This window comes from Tamandua tetradactyla, chromosome 26 (assembly GCF_023851605.1).
Source record: "Tamandua tetradactyla isolate mTamTet1 chromosome 26, mTamTet1.pri, whole genome shotgun sequence".
In the NCBI taxonomy this organism is placed as follows: Eukaryota; Metazoa; Chordata; class Mammalia; order Pilosa; family Myrmecophagidae; genus Tamandua; species Tamandua tetradactyla.
In genome coordinates this window covers 9,963,184-9,985,577 of record NC_135352.1, presented here as the reverse complement: position 1 = coordinate 9,985,577, position 22,394 = coordinate 9,963,184, and the positions used below count along the sequence as shown (strand labels likewise).

Sequence of the window (22,394 nt, the reverse complement as noted above, 5' to 3'; positions counted from 1 at the left end):
GATTGAGAAAACCTTCTCGACCAAAAGGGGGAAGAGTGAAATGAGACAAAGTGTCAATAGCTGAGAGATTCCAAACAGAGTCTAGAGGTTATCCTGGAGGTTACTCTTATGCATTAAGTAGATATCACCTTGTTATCCAAGATGTAATGGAGAGGCTGGAGGGAACTGCCTGAAAATGTAGAGCTGTGTTGCAGTAGCCATGTTTCTTGATGATGATTGTATGATATAGCTTTCACAATGTGACTGTGTGATTGTGAAAACCTTGTGTCTGATGCTCCTTTTATCTACCTTGTCAACAGATGAGAGGAACATATGGAATAAAAATAAATAATAGGGGGAACAAATGTTAAAATAGATTTAGTTTGAAATGCTAGTGATCAATGAAAGGGATTAGTAAGGGGTGTGGCCTGTAAAAAATTTTTTTTTCTGTTTGTTATATTTTTCTGTTGTCTTTTTATTTCTTTTTTCTGAATTGATGCTAATGTTCTGGGAATGATCATGATGATGAATATGCAACTATGTGATGATATTGTGAATTGCTGAATGTATGTGCTGGGAATGTTTGTGTTTCTTGCAATTTTTTTTAATTAATAAAAAATTTTTTTAAAAAAAGTATTTAAGCCCTCTAGCCTCCTATATTCTGGAGCAGCTAGAAGGAAAAATACGAGAGGATCATATGGTAGCGTGTGACAAACTCTGGGATCTGTCCTGTAACCATTTGTTGAAGAGTGCTTTGAAAACTATTGCTTTTTTATATTTTTGTTTAGTATATATGTTATACTATACAATAAAAAGAGTTAAAAAAATAAAAGTATGGAAATACATATAAACTATTAAATTTTTTTAATTAAAAAAACACTAAGAGAATTACAGAGAGAAAGTTACCAGATCCTACTATTAATACAATTTTTAGAAAATTCAAAACAACACTATGTATTATTTATGTCATCATTTTTATATATGGCTATTCATGGTACCAATGAAAACCAACCTCAGGATTATGGTTTCCTCTGGATATAAGGGAGGGAAATGGGATGGTGTCAGGGAGAATCCACCGAGGATTTCAAATATGCTTGTAATATTTTCTTTCTCAAGCTTTGGTAGCTACATAAGTACTCATTAAATTATCTATGCTTTTTGTGTGGGTATAGCTGAAATATTTCCAGAGTCTTTCATTAAAATTTGGGACATCAAATTCATTCCTTGAAATCTGTTTCATTTCCAAACATGACTAGGGAACCATAATCACTTACCCAAAACCATCAAAGCTAAATATATTTCAGAATTCAGAACTTTTTGGATTGTAAAAAAGGAGGATGACACAATACCATATATTATATTATACTTTCAGTGGGATCTGCAGTCAAATGATATTTGAAATAAATAATAGCTATTATTAAGATTGTTCCCTCTTAGGACAAATGAGCCATCAACTTGGCCCTGTACAAGCAGCCTTCATTCCTCAGACCTACAAAGGTAGAGCTGGTGAGCAAGTACGTTGGGACATCAGCAAGCCCTTGGGGCAATGCGGCCAGTGACTGGACCCCACGATGTCTGGTTCTTAGTAGCGTGGAGTTCTCCAGCTTCTTACCTAAACCAGGGTGCTGGTGCCCACTGCCCTGTAACACTGATTAACCAGTGGGAATTTACGGAGCATCTATGCCATATGATTCCTGCTATAACCATTCTCTGCTTTATTCATCTAGTTGTTAGGCAGAGTACTGAAAATATCTCTACTCTGTACTCCAAAGTCAGTACCTGGACACACACTCACACCCACCCTACAGTACATTTCCTTTCATTGCCTTCCTAACTTAACTAATTAAACTTGCCTGTGTTTGGTCTAGTCTGCTTCTCTGTGTTACCACACCAAACCACTCTTGTCACCCAGGAGCCCTGGTTTCTAACATCCTGATCACCCACCCATGCCTGGGTTCAGCCGTGCTTCAATCTCAGCATATCTCATCAGCCTAGAGAAGGGATGGACACCTACCTGCTCCCGAAAGCTGACACTGCACAATCTTTGCATTTTTACTTCTGACTCATCTGACATCAATAAAATAAAGGACATTGTGCTTGGCATATTTTACCAATTAAACATCTACTATGGGGCTCAAAATCTCTTGGCTATTATTACAGGTGACAAAAACCAAATTTAGTAAGTACATCATCTAACTCGAAAAGGTAAGAAGAAATGGCTCTTGTCCCTCCCTGAATATCAAGAGGTCTGGACAACCCACATCTGTGGGGGCCACACTCAGTTATGATGTTACATGATGGAGCTTGAATTTGAGATAAGATGACAGTCAGTGAAAGGAGAAAGGCAAAAACCCTACTTACCATAGAAGAGGAATGCTTTGGTCATGTGATGGTGCAGGTAAGTACGATTGATGGTGAAGAAGCAAGTATCTGCTCCACACTGGCCTAGCCTTCCAGTTTCCCCAGTCAGTGGGGACCACCAGAGCATAACAGGGTAGATATCAGTTTCCGACTTTTTTTTCCCCTTCAGGGTGAGCACTCCTTTCTTAAGGAATGGATATGGATGTATAGGCTTATCCTCCATTTTCATTTGCCCATCTTGCAGTTTGGAATTTTTTAACTTCTTCCTTTCAAATCTCCCCAGCTCCACAGCTACCTAAAAGAGAAGATAAATATTACCAAGTCAGACTGTTTCATTTCCTTTAGCACATTGACCATTCATCTTGATGATTTAGCTTTTGCATTAGTTTTCTATTTCCGTTGTAACAAATTACTAAGAACATGGTGGCTTAAAACAGCACAAATCAATTATCTTATAGTCTGTAGGTTGGAAGTCCAGCTTGGGTCTCACTGGGCTAAAACCAAGTGGTCAGCAAGGCTAAATTCCTTTCTGGAAGCTGTAGGAGAGAAGCCACTGTCTTGTCTTTTTAAGTTTCTAGATGCCACCTGCATTCCTTGGCTAATGGCCCCCTTCCTCCATCTTCAAAGTCAATCAAGTTGCATCTCTCTGACTTTCCTTCCATCATCTCTGGATCACAGCTGGTAAAGGTTCTCAGGTTTTAAGGATTCGTGGAATTAAATTAGATCCACCTGGATAATTCAGGTGTCTCTTTCCATCTCAAGACCGATCCATAACCTTAATCACATCTGCAGAGCCCCTTTTGCCATATAAGGTAACATATCCACAGATTCAGGGGATTAGGGCATTTTTATTGGGGAGAGGGAGGACAGTATTCTGTCTACAACAGCCTCCAAAATATCTACCAATGAGGATGCTTAACAATTCTACTAAATATTTATATATGTTTCTCCCCCATTTCATAGCTATGTATAGTTGTGTCTTTTAAGTAGATCTATGCTAGTCAAGGTTATCATCTGACTGTTATTAGAGATTACTCTCCAGGGAAAATAAGTTATAAATTACCAATTGGTTTCTTTGTAGTACAATTTAAAGAGTCACAGCATGTGTACAATATTTCTAATAATACTCACCACATCATCAAGATGGTGAAGCAATAGTTAACTTGAAAATTCCCCAGAGCCCTCGTTATCATCCCCTCCCACTTAAAACCACATTTTTCATTTGTCTTGGGATACTCTAAGTCTGGGCCACCAGAGAACAAGAACACAAGGATTGGTAATCTGGAGGACAGAGTGGAAACGGAGGGGCAGTTGTTCTCCAAAGGTGCTGCCTTTCCATCAAACTTTCAGGTGATATATTGATATGACATTATAAAAATACGTTAGACAAAGTAGGGTAAGAGTTGGAGCTGGTCTATTTAATATGTAACTGAAACTTGAGTTACACTATGGGATAAGTACAGAAAGCAGTTAAAGGAAGGCACATTTTTATTTATTAACTCCTCCACCAGTCAACCACAAAGGCCATCCCTGGTGGGTCTCATCAGGGTGGTGCCTGTTTTTTAGGTGTTAGCTATCCCTCATGTTACAAAAGAGCCACTGACCACCAATGCCTTCCATGGAGTCTGTAACTCCCGGGGAAAGGTCCACAGCTTTCAATGGCTACTCAGAGGGGTCCAAGGCCAAAACTTAGTGAAAGTCAAGTAGTACTCCAAAAGTAGGAAGGAATTATTTTAGCTTTTAAAAATCATTTTTCATTTGTGACACCAAATTCGGCATTAGAACAGCAAAACCATCTCTGGAAACTAAAGACAGTCTAACCCTTGCCAATAGTTTTCTCAGCAATGACCATATATAAGAAAGTGGATATTCTCCAGTAGTTTGATAAAATGGAGTTAACTTATAGCCACAAACTCTATATCTTTTCATCTGACCTTCCCTGCAAATGCACAATCAACAACCTAAAAGGAAGGCTTTTAGAAAACTATGGACTACAGCTTGAAAGGTAAATTTTGCTTTGTATTTCTGATCATTGTCTGTCTCCTATGTGAGGGTTTAAGTTTATTTCCAAATAATAAGGGTTGCTTTAAGGAGACATTTTTCTGCCAAACAGCTTTAAAAATAGATATTTAAATCCAGATACCACTACCAGGTTGTAGGAAATATCAGGGATAGAGAAACATATTAAACAAAATCACCAGGATCAAGTCAGACAAACCCAAAACATGGAAATTTCAAAAGTAGTTTCCTCAAAAAATTCATGACATAGAGCAAAAGATGGGACAGAATAAAATGTGCATAGTGGAGGGAAAACAACTTGAGATACACCAACTAAATGCAACGTATGGACTTTGTTTAATCAAGATTCAAACCAACCAATTATAAAAAGGCCCTAGGGAGAAAAACTGGGAAAAATTTAACATAGCCTAGGAGTTAAATCATATTGAGTAATTACTGTTAATTTTGTTGCGTGTGGCTCCATACCTGAACTACTCACATTCACAAATATTCTTTAAAAGTCTTTGGATTTTGAAATGGACAGATAGTACCTCAATGGGTGCAAAATGAATCTGAACTCATGTCTATTTTTTTTTTTTTTTACTATCACTGGGTGATATTTATTTTGATTTGAAATCATCAGCAAAGAAGTTCTACACTTACTATAACCTTCAGACTACCTTGTTATCACAATAGTCCTTGCTTTTTCAAAACTGCTGTCTTTTAGAAGTAATAACTATAGGGAGCTTTAAGGAAGTCATCAAACTTTGGCCCAAAAAGACAGACTGAATGAGCTTTACTTTCTGTTCCTCTGAAACTGGGATTCTACAAGAGTTGACAGCCGAGCCCCCATCTCAGTAATTTTGCTTCTATCTGACATATATATTCACTGAACTCCAGTTCATCTGTTTAAAGGTTATATCAAATTTTTTTAATTCCTACATGTTAGAGAATTATAGTCCATCTAGGTAAAATGACCTGATATCGGGGACTTGCTTTAAAATACCCCAGATGTATTCATGAATTATTTGTGCAACTAAAAAGTAAGTAAAATTCAAAAATAAACAAAGATAAGTATGTACCCAAAAAATATACATGATATTCCAAACATAAGTAAATTCCTCTTATATAGAAGAATTACTGTCTCCAGAGAACTATAATACTTAACTGTGTATAAGCACATTTCCATACTGAGATTATTATTAATTAATTTATATTATGGAATCCATAACAAGATTTTTTTTTATATGTCCGTCCTTTACCCAACTCATGCAGCAGATTACTTTATCTGCCTACAAACCAGTAAAATAGGATGGCTCTTTTATGCACAGACATAATATCTTTTCATTTTTAGTTTTTAAAAAAATAGCACTGCAGCACATCTGACCACTGAACCAACCATTCAGTATGCCAGTGAGCACTGGGAAACAGCCCAAACCATACTCTTGATCGCCAAACTGAAATCAAGATTCAGACAAAGGTTTAGCTCCAGGAATCATACCACCTCTCCTTGACTCTAGAAGCTTAAGGAATTATATGAATATTTAAAATGTGGCAATGTATTCTCAGGTCAAAAGAAAATCTCTTAGACACAGGCATTGTTCATGACTAGAAAAAGTGCCAAAGTAAATATCTAATAAGATCGAAGATCTCTCATGACTCCACAGAGTAAGAAGCAGAAAACATCAGTCCATGCTGCACAAGCAGGTGCTATGGACCACCAAGCTGGACACAGAAGGGAACAGGTGTTTCCTCCCGGATCTGGCAGCAGAAACTAGGAGAAGTACAGTGCCAGGGTGTCTAGCATGCTTTTATAAGCATTACATCATTCAATCCTAATCAAGGAGAAGGGACATCCTGTAGAGTGAAAAAGCTCAGAGAACACCTTAGTTTCCATCAGCTCCATACCTGAACTACTCACATTCACAAATATTCTTTAAAAGTCTTTGGATTTTGAAATGGACAGATAGTACCTCAATGGGTGCAAAATGAATCTGAACTCATGTCTATTTTTTTTTTTTTTACTATCACTGGGTGATATTTATTTTGATTTGAAATCATCAGCAAAGAAGTTCTACACTTACTATAACCTTCAGACTACCTTGTTATCACAATAGTCCTTGCTTTTTCAAAACTGCTGTCTTTTAGAAGTAATAACTATAGGGAGCTTTAAGGAAGTCATCAAACTTTGGCCCAAAAAGACAGACTGAATGAGCTTTACTTTCTGTTCCTCTGAAACTGGGATTCTACAAGAGTTGACAGCCGAGCCCCCATCTCAGTAATTTTGCTTCTATCTGACATATATATTCACTGAACTCCAGTTCATCTGTTTAAATAAAAATGTACTTTCCCTGCCTTAGATAGAAAACTCTTGATCATGAGAGATTACATAAAAAGTAAAGTACTTGAACATTCTGAGAGAACGGGATAGGGTTGGAGGCAGGTGACAAAGGCCCAGGCATCAACACTGCATGTCCTAAATTCCCGGTACCTGGAGTGTGACAAGCAGAAAGACGGTGGCTGTGATGCACAGGCAGGATGCCCAAAGCTTCCTCCTTTGAATCCGCCCCATGCTGCCTGGCCCTGGATGACTGACAGAGGGTGAGCCTGGTTACCAGGTGTTCTTCTATCGGCCCGCATCCTGAGACAACTTCATGTGGAGGAACCATCTGGGTGCCAATTTCCTCCACTGCCATTCCTGCTGGGACCTGGTCTCCATGAACGATTGAGTTCTGAGGTTCCGAGTGGGCCCAACTTGGAATCAAGAGGGAACAGCATGCAGTCTCCTTAAGCTATCATCAAAGCAGCTTGAGATTCTTGAAGCCAGAAGGCATAAAAAAAAAATTCTGTAACAAATGGAGAGACAAGTTTTTAGCGACAATGCAGAAGATTTAATAAAGGTAGTCTTAGTATACGGAAACCCAAAACTGTAGAACTAAAAGGAACCCTCGAGACCATTTAATCCTAATGCCATGCTCATAGTTAAGGAAATTTGGGCCAGGTAAGTGAGGGACTCACAGCACATTAGAGGAGAGTGCCAGATTTACAATTAGGCCCCAAGTCTGAAATTTGTTTCCATGTAATTTTCTCTGCCATCAGAAGATTCAATTCCAGAAATCAGTTACACGCAGTCATATCCTTCTGTCTTGTTTTCAAAGGAGCAGAGAAGGGGAAATTATCAGGACTATCCATCTACTCCTACAAAAGCCAGGAAAAAAGAAAGGTTCAGGATTTGATCAAAAATGGAAAATGGTCAAATGGCCCTAAAACCCCCAAAGAAAGCGACTTCAGCCACAACTTAATTCTGACTATGGATTCATTTCTTTAGTCTTTCATGGCAAGCATAACAAAACAGTACAGGTTTTGGACAATATCACTCCCTGAAAGTTTTGAAATAGGATTTTCATATATTTGAAACAAATATGATCTGTTCAAAGGGTTAAAAAGGGAGCTAAATAGCCACAGAATGTCCTTTATTCCTAAGATCTGACAGTGTCAAATGACTGCAGACTTCAGAGTGGAGCAAGGAAAGGCATTCCAAGGCAGGACAGTGTTGCTTTACAGTACTTCAAAGATTTGATTCTAAATCTCTACCTACTCTAGGATGTCGAATTAAAGATACAATTAGAAATATGAAAATTACATAGAATTTTCGTTAAAAGCTTTGGTCTTAAAAGTGTGCTCGTCTTCACGGATCTACCATGATTTCCTTTTTAAAGGTCTAGGATATTTTTTCCTCCAACAGCAAAATGATTCTTATTCTCAAAAATCACCAAAAATGTCCCAGTGACAGCCTGGGAAAAAAAAAAAAGTGGAAATACTAAACTTCCCAATCTGAGGAATTCCTGATATTCTCTCAAATATTACCAATAGGCCAAGCCCTCAATCTTGATCATAAGTCTTGCCCTTATAGAGATTATTCCTGCAAAGAAGCTAAGCCTACTTACAATTATGCCCATGAGTCACCCCCAGAGAACCTCTTTTGTTGCTCAAATGTGGCCTCTCTCTCAAAGCCAACTCATTAGGTAAACTCACTGCCCTCCCTCCTACATGGGAAATGATTCCCAGGGGTCTATATAGCAACATGTGACAGGACTCCTGGAGATGAGCCTGGAACTGGCATCATGGGACTGAGCAAGCCTTCTTGACTAAAAGGGGAAAGAGAAACGAAACAAAATTAAGTTTCAGTGGCTAAGATATTTCACAGAGCCATGAGGTCATTCCGGAGGTTATTTTTATACATTATATAGATATCCCTTTTTAGTTTTTAGTGTATTAGAATAGGTAAAGGAAATCCCTGAAACTGCTAAACTGTAATCCAGTAGCCTTGGTTCTTTTTGTTTGTTTTGTTTTGTTCTCCATTTTAATTAACACTTTACAAAGTACAAAATGGACTGTCTTTTGGGGGAAACTTTAGATACTTGTTTTCGCTCCGTCATACAGTAATGAATTTCAAGGGTTCTGGGTTTCTTCCACAAAGAAAATAGCATTAGGGTTCCTGGGGGATGAAGGTTTAGGATTGCCCAGCTCTCCCCTTCCCCACCCCAGACCTTGGGACAGATGGAAGCACTGCTGCTACTGCTGGTGAGATGGTGCATGGTATGCCAGGTGGCCCACAGGGGGCTGTGGGCAGGAAGTCCCCAGACCTCTCAAGGTGGGGGTGTGGCAGGGGAGAGTCCTTTCAGAACCTCACTATGTACCCAGCACCCACCCCACCCCCATCTCAGGATAACGGAAAAGATTTCATCTCAGGATAGAGCAAGAGAGGGGGCCGGGAATGTTTCTGCTGTTAGCCCCCACTGTTTTGGAACCAGCCCTTCTTCCTCAGTTCTCCTGGGCATTTTCTGAAGAGGTCAACTGAGGCAGTGGAAAGGAAACTGCACTGTGCTCGGCCTCTGTCTTAGGCACTGAACCTGGCCTGTTTCTCCTTCTCCCCTGGGGTTCCCAACTTTGTGGGAAGCTTTGCTGGTTTGAAAGGATGTATGTACCCTAGAAAAGCCATGTTTTAATATAAATCCCATTTCATAAAGGCAGAATAGTCTCTATTCAATACTGTATGTTTGAATCTGTAATCAGATCATCTCCCAGGTGGTGTGATTTAATCAAGAGTGGCTGTTAAGCTGGATTAGGTGACGACATGTCTCCACCCATTTGGGTGGCTCTTGATAAGTTTCTGGAGTCCGATAAAAGAGGAAACATTTAGGAGAATGAGAGAGATGCAGAGAGAGCAGAGCAGAATGACATAGCCATGAGAAGCAGAGTCCACCAGCCAGCGACCTTTGGAGATGAAGAAGGAAAATGCCTCCTGGGGAGCTTCATGAAACAGGAAACCAGGAGAAGAAGCTAGCGGATGACCCCGTGTTCGCCATGTGCCCTTCCAGATGAGAGAGGAACCATGACTGTGTTCACCATGTGCTTTTCCAGATGAGAGAGAAACTCTGTGTTTGCCATGTACCTTTCTCATGTGAGAGAGAAACCCTGAACTTCATCAGCCTTCTTGAACCAAGGTATCTTTCCCTGGATGCCTTTGATTGGACATTTCTATAGACTTGCTTTAATTGGGACATTTTCTCAGCCTTAGAACTGTAAACTAACAACTTATTAAATTATTAAATTCCCCTTTTTAGAAGCCATTCTGTTTCTGTTATATTGCATTCCGGCAGCTAGCAAACTAGAACAAAGCTCTTTTTTCCGGGATGTGCCCCCAGTCAATGAGGATCCATAGGCACCCACCCCCTAACCCCATACTGTCATCAGAACCAGCCGCTTTGCAGAGGCAGCACCGGCCCACTCAGGAATGGTTGTGTGGACCCAGTCAGGTGCTGCCAGGCGTCAGCAGAGCAGAAACCCCCAGGGGCACATCTCCCCCTCTAAATCAAGCTACATGGGGCAACCCCCCTCGGGTTCCCACGCTCCACCCTGAGGCCAGGCCCCTGCTTAAGGCCTATGCCCTGACCCAATCACCTCTGTACATGTGGCCCATGGGCAAGACAGCTCCCAAGGACTCCAAATACAGAGTGAGCCAGACCTTAGCCCACATCTGGGCTCTGACATGCATGTACACACACATACACACTAATGTGCATCACACTTGTGTGTCTATAAAGACACAGGTCTGTGTGCATAACCCAGTGTTCAGAATCCCTGGGAAGGAGCCACCCTGCAGTTCCGACTCTCGTGTTCTCCCCTTATTCCAAGAGCCACAAATTCCCTTGCCCCTGGCTGCCCAAGGATGCCCTGGCCCAGGCCTCAGACTTCCACCTCCACCCCAGGCCACCTCCTGGTGCCACCTGCCCCAAGGACAACAGGCTTCCCCGGGCAACAGCTCCAACCTCTTTACCTTCCCATGGAGAGCAGATTTCCCAAGGGATGTGGGTACCAAAGCCAAAGGCTACAGCCCACCCTGAGGCTTCCTCCCACAGGCCCTGGGAAGAGGTTCAGATGATGATGCTTGTCCTTCTGCTTCTAATTTGAAAATTAAGGAATGAAAAACAGCTGGGGATGAACCTCCAGATGCAGGAAAAGTATAGCGCTGTTCCAAGACTCAACTCTCCTCCTAATGTCCCCGGCCACTCCTCTGAAGCTGGCCCTCTTGTCTGGCTTCTCTATCAGGCAGCCTTCTGTGAATGGAGAAGGCTACTGCCCTCTCCAGGCCCACCCTGTCCCCGCCACACAGTATCCAGGAAACTTTCAGAAAAGGTCAAAGCACCCATCACCTCCCAGTTCAGAGACTCCCTCATCCTTGCCCAAGCTCCTGTCCTCAAGCCAACCCCTGATTCTATTTGCCTGTGGCCGGGCAAATACAATCAGCTCTGCGCAGTAGGCACAGATGTGTTGGGCGGTTTCTTCCCATCCTCTCCCCTCACTTAGAGAGGAGCACTGCAAATTGGAAAATGGCACCCAGGGCTTGGGAGCAGAACCTGGCCCCTCACATCTGTTTTCTCTCCTGGCCCCTACGGCATTCTCTGTCCCTTCAGAGAGGACCAGCCTCAGCAGACCAAGCATCCTCCTGCTGGACACCAAACTGGTCATTGTGGCCATGACACCCAACTCCACCTTTCCCACCAGGACCTGTTTCCTAGAGTTGATGGGACAGGGAGAATGCTGGGGGGGTTAGGGGGATCCAGATTTGTACAGAACCTGGGGAGGGAGGCTCCCAGAGTCAGGTCTCAGGCCTCCCCAGGCTGAGGGCAGGGGAGTAGAGATCCTGGGGAGGAAGGGCTTGCAGAGCCAGCAGTGCCTGCACTCTGCAGGGTCAAGACTGGGGGCTGGAGGGGAGGGGGAGATGGCGCTCCTTGGGCACCCCCAGGCTGAGGGCTGAGCCCAAAGAGGAAGAACTTTATACTTAGGCTGGGGGGGTGGGACAGCCACTGCAAGCACCTGCCCCACCGTAAGCTCTCAACATCCTGGTGGGCAGAGTAGCCTTGATTCTTTTCTTTTTTTAATTTTTTTTAATTGATTTTTTTTATTTTAAATTTTTTTTATTTATTAATTAAAAAAAATTAACAAACAAAAATATTAACATATCATTCCATTCTATATATACAATTAGCAATTCTCAATATCATCACATAGTTGCATATTCATCATTTCTTAGAACATTTGCATCGATTTAGAAAAAGAAATAAAAAGACAACAGAAAAAGAAATAAAACGATAACAGAAAAAAGAAAAAAAGAAAAAAAAAAAGATTATACATACCATACCCCTTACCCCTTGCTTTCATTTATCACTAGCATTTCAAACTAAATTTATTTTAACATTTGTTCCCCCTATTCCTTATTTTTATTCCATATTGTGGTTGTTAGATTCAATTGTCATCTTGGCCAGGTGAAGGTACCTAGTTCTGTTGCTGTGGACATGAGCCAATGGTAGGTGAATCTCATCTGTTGCTAATTACATCTGCAGTCGGCTAAGAGGCGGATCTGCTGCAATGAGTGACCTTTGACATAATTGGCTGGTGCTTAAATGAGAGAACACAATGTAGCACAGCTTAGCAGCTCGGTATTTCTCATCTCAGCACTTGCAGCTCAGCCCAGGCCTTTGGAGATGGAGAAAGAAATTACCCCAGGGAAAGTTGTTGGAACCCAAGGACCTGGAGAGAAGACCAGCAGAGACCATTCTGTGCCTTCCACATAAGAAAGAACCTCAGTGGAAAGTTAGCTGCCTTTCCTCTGAAGAACTAACAAAAATAAATCCCCTTTTATTAAAAGCCAGTCCGTCTCTGGTGTGTTGCATTCCGGCAGCTAGCAAACTAGAACACATATGTTCTACTCGTCTGTTGATTTGGTGGATAAAAGGAGCATCAGACAAGGTTTTCACAATCACAGAGTCATATTGTGAAAGTTATATCATTGTTCAATCATCATCAAGAAACATGGCTACTGGAACACAGCTCTACATTTTCAGGCAGTTCCCTCCAGCCTCTCCACTACATCTTGAACAACAAGGTGATATCTACTTAATACGTAAGAATAACCTCCAGGATAACCTCTCGACTCTGTTTGGAATCTCTCAGCCATTGATACTTTGTCTCATTTCACTCTTCCCCCTTTTGGTCGAGAAGGTTCTCTCAATCCCTTGATGTTAATTCTCAGCTCATTCTAGGGTTTTTCTCAATCCCTTGATGCTGAGTCTCAGCTCATTCCAGGATTTCTGTCCCACGTTGCCAGGAAGGTCCACATCCCTGGGAGTCATGTCCCACGCAGAGAGGGTGAGGGTGGTGAGAGTGCTCGTTGTGTTGGCTGGAGAGAGAGGCCACATCTGAGCAACAAAAGAGGCTCTCTTGGGGGTGACTCTTAGGCCTAGATTTTAAGTAGACTTGACCTATACTTTGTGGGGTTAAGTTTCATATGAACAAACCCCAAGATTGGGGGCTCAGCCTATAGCTTTGGTTGCCTACACTACTTGTGTAGCCTTGATTCTTGAAGACCACTGTTTAACTATATAGCTTTTAAGGTCTGATCATGTGATTGTGAAAACCTTGTGACAGACACTCCCTTTATCCAGTGTATGGAAAGATGAGAAAGGAAATGCAAAAAATAAAGAAACAATAGGGGAGTGCTTTGGTTTGCTAGTACTACCGGAATGCAATATACCAGAAATGGATGGGTTTTTACAAAGGTGATTAAATGGGTACAAATTTACAATTTCAAGACCATGAAAATGTCCAAATTAAGGTATCAACAAGAGGATACCTTTACTCAAGAAAGGCCAATTTCCTCTGGCACAAAGGAAGGCACATGGTAATATCTGCTGGCCCTTTACTCCTCAGTTGCATTGCTTTTAGCTCCTGCTTCCAGTTGTCTCCTCCCTGAGCTTCTGTCCATCTCCAAGTATCTCCAAACATCTGTATCCTGGTTTCATCCCTCTGCTCTATGTCTCAGCTCTGAGCTCTCTCTCTGTTTTCTGCCTTTTATTCTCTTCATACCGGGCTTCAGTAAAAGGATTAAGATACACCTTGAATGAGTGAGGTCACATCACCATGAAAACAACCTAATCAAAAGATCCCAACCAAATAAGTATGTACCAACAAAAATGGATTAAAAGAACACAGCGTCCTGCCAATCTTAAAGAACACCTAGGACATTATATAAGATTCTACAAATGTTCTCTGCACTTAGGTAATTTATCAGAAACTTACAACCTCCAGACGGGTTGGTAGACCAGATAAGTCCAGAATACAGAGGGCCCAGCCTCTCCAGAACATCAACTCGTCCCATCCCCCTACCCCATATTATCGAACCCCTTCCAACATGTAAAACATAGACTAGGCATAGCCCAAATACCTCTAAAGAGTGGGAGAAAGATCAAAGGTGATGGTGGAGTTATTTACAGAAGGTAGTGTTTAACAAATTAGCATGATTGCTGAATCATTACATTGATATTTCTTTTACTCACCAGTATCTTAGAGCAGCTAGAACTAAAAACTTAAAATTGTGGAACTGTAACCCATACTATGAAATCTGTTCTACAATTAATTGTGCTATGCTTTGAAATTTATTGCTTTGTATATATATGCTATTTTTAATAAAAAAGGAAAAAAAAGTTGATTATGATGATAAATACACAGCTATATGATGATGTTGTGAACTGTCAATGGACACTTTGGATGACTGCATGGTATGTGAATATATAATATATATCAGCAAAAAAAATTTTTTTAATGAAAAAAAGGAACATGGCTTTTCTAGGGTACATGACAGCTTCAAACCAGCATATGTCACGCTCTGGACCCCAAAAAGACACGTTCTTTTGATATACAAAATATATTCATTCCATCACAAAATTACAAAAGCCTTAAACCACTTCAATAACAATACAAAAACAATACAAAGTCAAAAACAGTAGAGAAAAAGAAGGACACCTTGTATTAATAAAAGGCACAATTCAACAAGAGGACATAACAATCATAAATATTTATACACAGAGCCAGAATGCCCCAAAATACATGAGGCACACTGACAACCATGAAGGGAGAAGTACACACCTCTACCATAATAGTTGGAGGTTTCACTTCCCAACAGAGGATCAATAAGAAAACAGAGGTTCTGAATAATAACAATAAATGACCTAGACATAACAGACATTTACAGAACACTATACCCCACAACAGCAGGATACACCATTTTCTCAAGTGCTCATGGATCATTCTCAAGGATAGAACATATGATGGGTCACAAAGCAAGTCTCAATAAATTTTTTAATGTAATCACACAAAACACTTTCTTGAATCATAATGGAATGAAGCTGAAAATCAATAACAGGCACAGGGACAGAAAATTCACAAATATATGATGCTAAACAACACAGGGGAAAACAACCAGTGGGTAAAGGAAGAAATTGCAAGAGAAATCAGTAAATATCTTGAGGCAAATGAAAATGACAATACAACATATCAAAATTTATGAGATGCAACAAAGGTGGTGCTGAAAGGGAAATTTATTGCCCTAAATACCTATGTTAAAAAAGAAGAAAGATTGTGAATTACTGATTATCTGTTAATGTTTTATTTCATTTGTTAAATTTTTTTAATTAATAAATAAATTTAAAAAAAGAAGAAGAAAGAGCAAAAATCAAGGAATTATCTGTTCACTTGGAAGAACTAGAGGAAGAACAGCAAACTAACAGGAAATGAAACAAAAGGGAAGAAATGAAGATTAGAGAAAAAATAAATGAAATTGAAAATATGAAAAAAAAAAATTGAGAATATCAACAAAACCAAAAACTGGTTCTTTGAGAAAATCAATAAAATGGATGGACCCTTACCTAAGCTGACAAAAAAGGAGGGAGGAGGTATGTAAATAAAACTGAAATGGGAAAGAGGACATAGATACTGCCCTGCAAAAATAAAGGCGGTAATGAGAGGATACTGTGGCAACTACACACTAGTAAACTAGACAATGTAGATGAAATGGATACCATCCTAGAAAGGCATGAACAACCAACAATGACTCAAGAAGAAATAGATGACCTCAACACATCAATCCCAAGTCATCAAGAAGCTTCTCCGAAAAGAAAAGGGCAGGACCAGATGGCTTCACATGTGAATTCTACCAAGAATTCAAAAAAGAATTAGTACCAATCCTGCTCAGATCCTTCAAAAAAATAGAAGAGTAGTGTTCTAGTTTGCTAGCTGCCGGAATGTAATACACCAGAAACAGGATGGCTTTTTAAAAAGGGAATTTAATAAGTGGCTAGTTTACAGTTTGAAGCCGAGAAAATGTCCCAATTAAAACAAGTCTATAGAAATATCTAATCAAAGGCATCCAGGGTCAAGAAGGCCGATGAAGTTCAGGGTTTCTCTCTCAAGTGGCAGGCACATGGCGAACACGGTCAGAGTTTCTCTCTCATCTGGAAAGGCACATAGTGGACACGGTCAGGGTTCCTCTCTCATCTGGAAGGGCACATGGAGAACACGGGGTCATCTGCTAGCTTCTTCTCCTGGCTTCTGTTTCATGAAGCTCCCCGGGAGGCATTTTCCTTCTTCATCTCCAAAGTTCACTGGCTGGCAGACTCTGCTTCTTGTGGCTGTGTCATTCTGCTCTGCTCTCTCTGAATCTCTTCATTCTCCTAAATGTTTCCTCTTTTATAGGACTCCAGAAACTTATCAAGACCCACCCAAATGGGTGGAGACACGTCATTACCTAATCCAGTTTAACAATCACACTTGAGTAAATCACATCTCCAGGGAGATGATCTGATTACAGATTCAAACCTGCAGTATTGAATAGGGATTATTCTGCCTTTATAAATGGGTTTTAGATTAAAATATGGCTTTTCTAGGGGACATACATCCTTTCAAACCAGCACAAGTAGGGAAAGCTACCTAACTTATTGCATGAAGCCAGTATCATCCTAATATGAAATCCAAACAAATATACTACAAGAAAATAGCAGACCAGTCTCCTTAATGAATGTAGATGCAGAAATCTTCAACAAAATATTTGCAAGTTAAATCCAGCAGCACATTAAATTAAATTAAATTAAATTAAATTAAATTAAATTAAATTAAAAGAATTATATACCATGACCAAATGGGCTTTATTCCAGATATGTTAGGCTGGTTCAAGAAAATCACTTAATGTAATACACCACATCAATAAGTCAAAGCAGGAAAACCACATGATCGACTGGATTGATGCAGAAAAGGCATCTGACAAAATTCAACATCCTTTCTTCATGAAACCACTTCAAAAGGGAGGAATAGAAGGGAACCTCCTCAACATGATAAAGGGAATATATGAAAAACCCACAGCTAACATCATCCTCAATGGGGAAAGATTGAAAGCTTTCCCTCTAAGCGCAGGAACAAGATAAGGATGCCCATTGTCACCACTGTTATTCAACATTGTGCTGGAAGTTCTAGTCAAAGCAATTAGACAAGAAGAAGAAATAAATGGCATCCAAATTGAAAAGGAAGAAGTAAAACTCTCACTGCTTGCAGATGATATGATATGCTGAAAACCCATATTTGCAGCAAAGCTACTAGAGCTAATAAATAAGTGCAGCAAAGTGGCAGGGCACAAGATCTACACCCCTAAATCGGCAATGCTTCCATCCACTAGTAATGAGCAATCTGAGGAGGAAAACAAGAAAAAAATTCCATTTACAATAGCAACAGTATTCCCTCTTAATCTCCAAAGGTCTCTGGTGGCATGGGCTCTGGCTCTCATCATTTTCGTTGCTCTAATAAGGGACTCTCTCCAAAATATTTCCTCTTTTAAAGGATTCCAGCAAACTAATCAAACTAATCACCTGGAATGGGTGGAGTCACATCTCCCTCTAATCATAAATTAATACCCACAATCAGGTGAGTCATATCTCCATGGGAACAATCAAAAAGCTCCCAGCCAGCAATACTGAATTCAAGGATATGGCTTTTCCAGGCTCCACCACAGATTCAAAGCAGCACAGTCAGGGTATATTTATTGTTTATCGTTCTCTTGGGAACAATGAAATTATCTAAAATCGAAAGTGCTAATGGACTGTGGATTTCAGACATTATACATGATGCCTAATTAAGTCAGGTGGCTGAAGGACGCACTGACTGAGAAGCAGATTGGTGAAGGATGATGTATACATATGATGAAATATTGTGCTGCCACAAAAAAAGAACACAGTTGTGAGGCATCCAACGTTGTGAATGAGGCTGTGGGACATTTGGTAAAGCAAAACAAGCCAGAAACAAAAGAGCAATTATTGTATGGCCTCATTCAGAAAATGCTTATGAGAAAACAGGGGCCTAGATTGTAAGCTCTTATAGCAGTCACACTTAGTCCAGAGTGGTAATTATTCTTTCTGGATTTTGAAAGCCTGTTTTATATGTGTATAGCCTGGTAGTCAGAGATAATACCAATAATATTCAAAGCCAGTCAGGTCAGGATTCAGATAATTCAGAACACAGGGGTAAGGAAGACATTGCCTATATTTTAGAACCTCACCTACTCTTTGAGACCAAGGGAATAAAGGTTTATTTTGTCTAGAACCTAAATTTTCTATAGCACATAATCTAACTCACCCTGTCTGCATAGATCATTTCAACAATTGAAACACAGAGAGTCCACAAAAAGAATGAGGGCCTTTAATCCTGTATAGCTTAATGTAATACCTGCATACATTCCAGAATATATAAGCAGATAATCAAAAAGTATTGCCAAAGTGCTTTGAGGGATGGGAGAAAAAATATGGAACTATTAAACTTTACCACTGGGAAAACCCTGGATACTGTGTCAAGCATTAGGGACACCCAAATCAATAGGCCAAGCTGTTGATATTGAGGCTTACTCTTTTGAAGCTTATGCATGTAGCAGAGAAACTTAGCCTACCTATAGGTGTGCCTAAGAATCACCTCCAGAGGACCTCTTTTGTTGCCCAGATGTGGCCTCAGTCTCTCTAAGTTCAACTCTGCAAGTGAAATCATTGCCCTCCCCCCTACATAGGACATGACATCCAGGGATGAAAGTCTCCTTGGTGGTGTGGGAGATGACTCCCAGGGATGAATCTGGCTCTGGCACCATGGGATCAACAATGCTATCCTGACTAAAAAGAGGAAAAGAAGTGTAACAAATAAGGTATCAGTGGCTGAGAGAGTTCCAATAGAGTCAAGAGGCTACTCTGGAGGTCACTCTTAGGCAAACTTCAGTTAGACATTTTTACCTATCATAACTTGCAAACCCCAACCAAAACCATTCCAGCCAATCATAAAGAACACCTAAGGCAACATATAAGATTCTACAAAGGTTCCATGCACCAGTACAACTTTTCAGAAACCTACAACCATCCAGATGGGGCCCTGTACCCGATAAATTCTGAAACCTAGAGGGGCCAGCCTTTCCAGAACATCAGATAGTTCCATCTTCCTATCCCATGTTATTGACAACCTTACCAACATGAAAAAATTATAATGGGCATAGCCCAAACGCTCCTAAAAAGTGGAGAAAGATCAAACGTGATGTGGAGTTATACAGAGAAGGTAGGATTTAAAAAACAAGCATGATAGCTGAATGATTATATTGATATTTCTTTTAGTCTCCAGTATCTTAGAGCAGCTAGAAGTAAAAACCTAAAATTGTAGAATTGCAACCCATACCGAACTCTGAAATCTGTTGTACAAATAATTGTTGTGCTGTGCTTTGAAATTGATTGCTTTTTTGTATATATGTTACTTTTCTCAAAAAAGAAAAAAAAAGTGATGATAAAAAATAAATATATTCCTTCTAGCCCCCAATGTTCTGGAGCAGCTAGAAGGAAAAATCTGAGACGATGATATGGTAGCCCATGACAAACTATGAGATCTGTCCTGTAACTACTTGTTGAAGAGTGCTTTGAAAACTATTGTTTTTTTCTTTCTTTGCTTTGTATATATATTATACAATTTAAAAAGTTAAAAAAGAAAAGGTAGGGGTTAACAAATGAATATAATTGCTGAATCCTTATATTGATATTTATTTTAGTCTCCAGTATCTTAGAGCGGCTAGAAGTAAAAACCTAAAATTGTAAAATTGTAATCCATACCGAACTCTGAAATCTGTTCTACAACTAATTGTGGTGCTATGCTTTGAAATTAATTGCTTTTCTGTATATATGTTATTTGTCACAAAAAAGAAAAAAAAAAGTGAGGATCAAAAATATTTATTCCTTCTAGCCTGCAATGTTCTGGAGCAGCTAGAAAGAAAAATCTGACATGATGGTATGGTAGCTCATGAAAAACTCTAGGATCTGTCCTGTAATTAGTTGTTGAAGAATGCTTTGAAAACTATTGTTTTCTATTTTCTTTGCTTTGTACATATATTACATTATACAAAGAAAGAAGTTTTTAAAAAAAATCAAAGCAGAGGACCTTGAAATCAAGATATATAAGAAGAAAAACCATGAAATTCATTGCAGACTCCGAGAGTTTGCTAAACTGTATGACACTATTCGAAGTGAAAGAAACCAATTTGTTAACTAACTTCACAAAGCTCAACGGAAAGTAAATGACATAAAAAAAGAAAGGCATAAAATGAAATTAAATGAACTGGAAATGTTAAGAAATAGTGCACTGGTTCTGGAAAGAAAACTACAACATTTCATGCTGACACATGCCAACAATGTCACCATCAGGGAGCACATGAAAACGATGTGCACAAAATTGTAGCCAAACTTCAGGAAATGAAAGAGAAGAAGGGAGCCCAGTTAAATAACATTGACCAGCTTGCCAGTACGATCACAATGATTAAAGAGGAGATGGTGCAGATTTGCAAAAAATATGAAAAAGTTGTTCAGGATCAAATTGAAAAGTAAAAACCAGGAACCTGGTGGGAAAACTAAGCACCCAGAGATCTGATGTAAAACGCTGCCCTTTTTTTCTGCTTAGACCTAACAGTGAGTCTATTCACATTTGATCTTCAGTTTTCATTAGCCTTTGATGGAGACAGGACTATGTTTCTTGCCTGAAAATAAGAAATGCTGTCCTAGTAAGAGGGAAGTTTGGAGATTGGGGACGTTACTCATTTGAAGATCAAAGACCTTAGTCAGGCTGTTTTTCAGCATGACTTTGATACTATCAACTTCTTTCAGTATATTTGACACAGATAATTCTTTGGATCTTGTATTTATTTTTGTAGCAAGTTAAATTTTATTATTATTTATTAAGCCATTTATCCAGTTCACTTTTACAGCAAGTAAATAAGACCACTAGGAATAACGTTATTTCTTCCAGGCTGTAATCATATAATTAGTCAATTGCTATTTTAGAAGTTTCCCCAAGTTGCTGGTGCTCTGAGAAATTTGGAATGTGAGGCCGTAGACTCCCATTATTACATCTGGAATCAGCTTTCTCATCAAACTTTATGTGCTGTTATGTAAAAGGCATATAGTGCTAGACACTGAGAACACAAGAAGTGGTAAAACATTAAAAAAAACTTCCTCTTCCTACAAAGAAAAGCCCAGGGCCAGACGGCTTCACAGGAAAATTGTATCAAACATTCCAAAAACAACTAACACCAATCCTGCTCAAACTCTTACAAAAAATTAAGGATAAAGGAATGCTACCTAATTCATTCTATGAAGCTACCATCACTCTAATACCAAAACCAGATAAAGAAGTTACAAGAAAAGAAAACTACAGGCTAAAATCTCTAATGAATACAGATGTAAAAATTCTCAACAATATACTAGCAAATTGAATCCAACGACACATTAAAAGGATTATACGTCATGACCAAGTAGGGTTTATACCAGGAATGCAAAGGTGGTTCAATACTAGGAAATCAGTGTACTGCAACAAATTAACAAATCAAAAAGGGAAAATCACATGATCATCTAAATTGATGCAGAAAAAGCATTCAACAGAATTCAGCATCCTTTTCTGATAAAAACACTTCAAAAAAGTAAGAATCAAAAGCAACTTCCTCAATGTCATAACGGCATATATATGAAAAACCCATAGCCAGCATCATACTCAACGGCAAGAGACTAAAAGCCTTCTCCCTGAGATCAGGAATAAAACAAGAATGCCCTCTGTCACCACTATTATTCAACATTATACTAGGAGTTCTAGCTAGAACAATCAGGCAGGAAAAAGAAATAAAAGGCATCCCAATTGGAAAGGAAGAAGTAAACCTTTCATTATTTGCAGACATCTATGATAAAGCTTCTTGAGCTAATAAAAAATTCAGTAAAGTGGCGGGATACAAGATTAGTATGCAAAAATCAGTAACCTTGTGGCTCAGTGGCAGAATTCTCACCTGCCATGCCAGAGACCTGGGTTCGATTCCCAGAGCTGCCGATGCCACCCTCCCCCCAAAAAAGTAATCTTTCTATACACAAGTAATGACCTAGCTGAGGAGACAATTAAGGAAAAAATTCCATTCAAAATAGCAACTAAAAGAATCAAGTATCTAAGAATAAACCTAACCAGGGATGTAAAGAACCTATATACAGGTCCTTTAAAATCTAAATTGAAGAAGATCTAAATAGGTGGAAAGACATTCCATACTCATACATGGGGAGGTTAAATGTAGTTAAGATGTGAATTCTACCCAAATTGATGTACAGATTCAGTGCAATACCAAT

At 39.5% G+C, this 22,394-nt stretch overlaps 1 protein-coding gene across 2 annotated transcripts in view; it reads right to left on the bottom strand.

Moving 5' to 3' along the window:
• Positions 1-22,394, bottom strand: part of POFUT3 (protein O-fucosyltransferase 3) — a 177,263-nt gene that overhangs the window by 103,044 nt on the left and 51,825 nt on the right. For both annotated transcript variants that reach the window (XM_077144728.1, XM_077144727.1), the window contains exons 2-3: positions 6,830-7,184; positions 2,341-2,635 (exon numbers count right to left, since the gene is read on the bottom strand). In XM_077144728.1, the coding sequence (XP_077000843.1) occupies positions 2,341-2,635; positions 6,830-6,910 (376 nt within the window). In that variant the 5' untranslated portion in view covers positions 6,911-7,184. The remainder of the gene's footprint in view (positions 1-2,340; positions 2,636-6,829; positions 7,185-22,394) is intronic.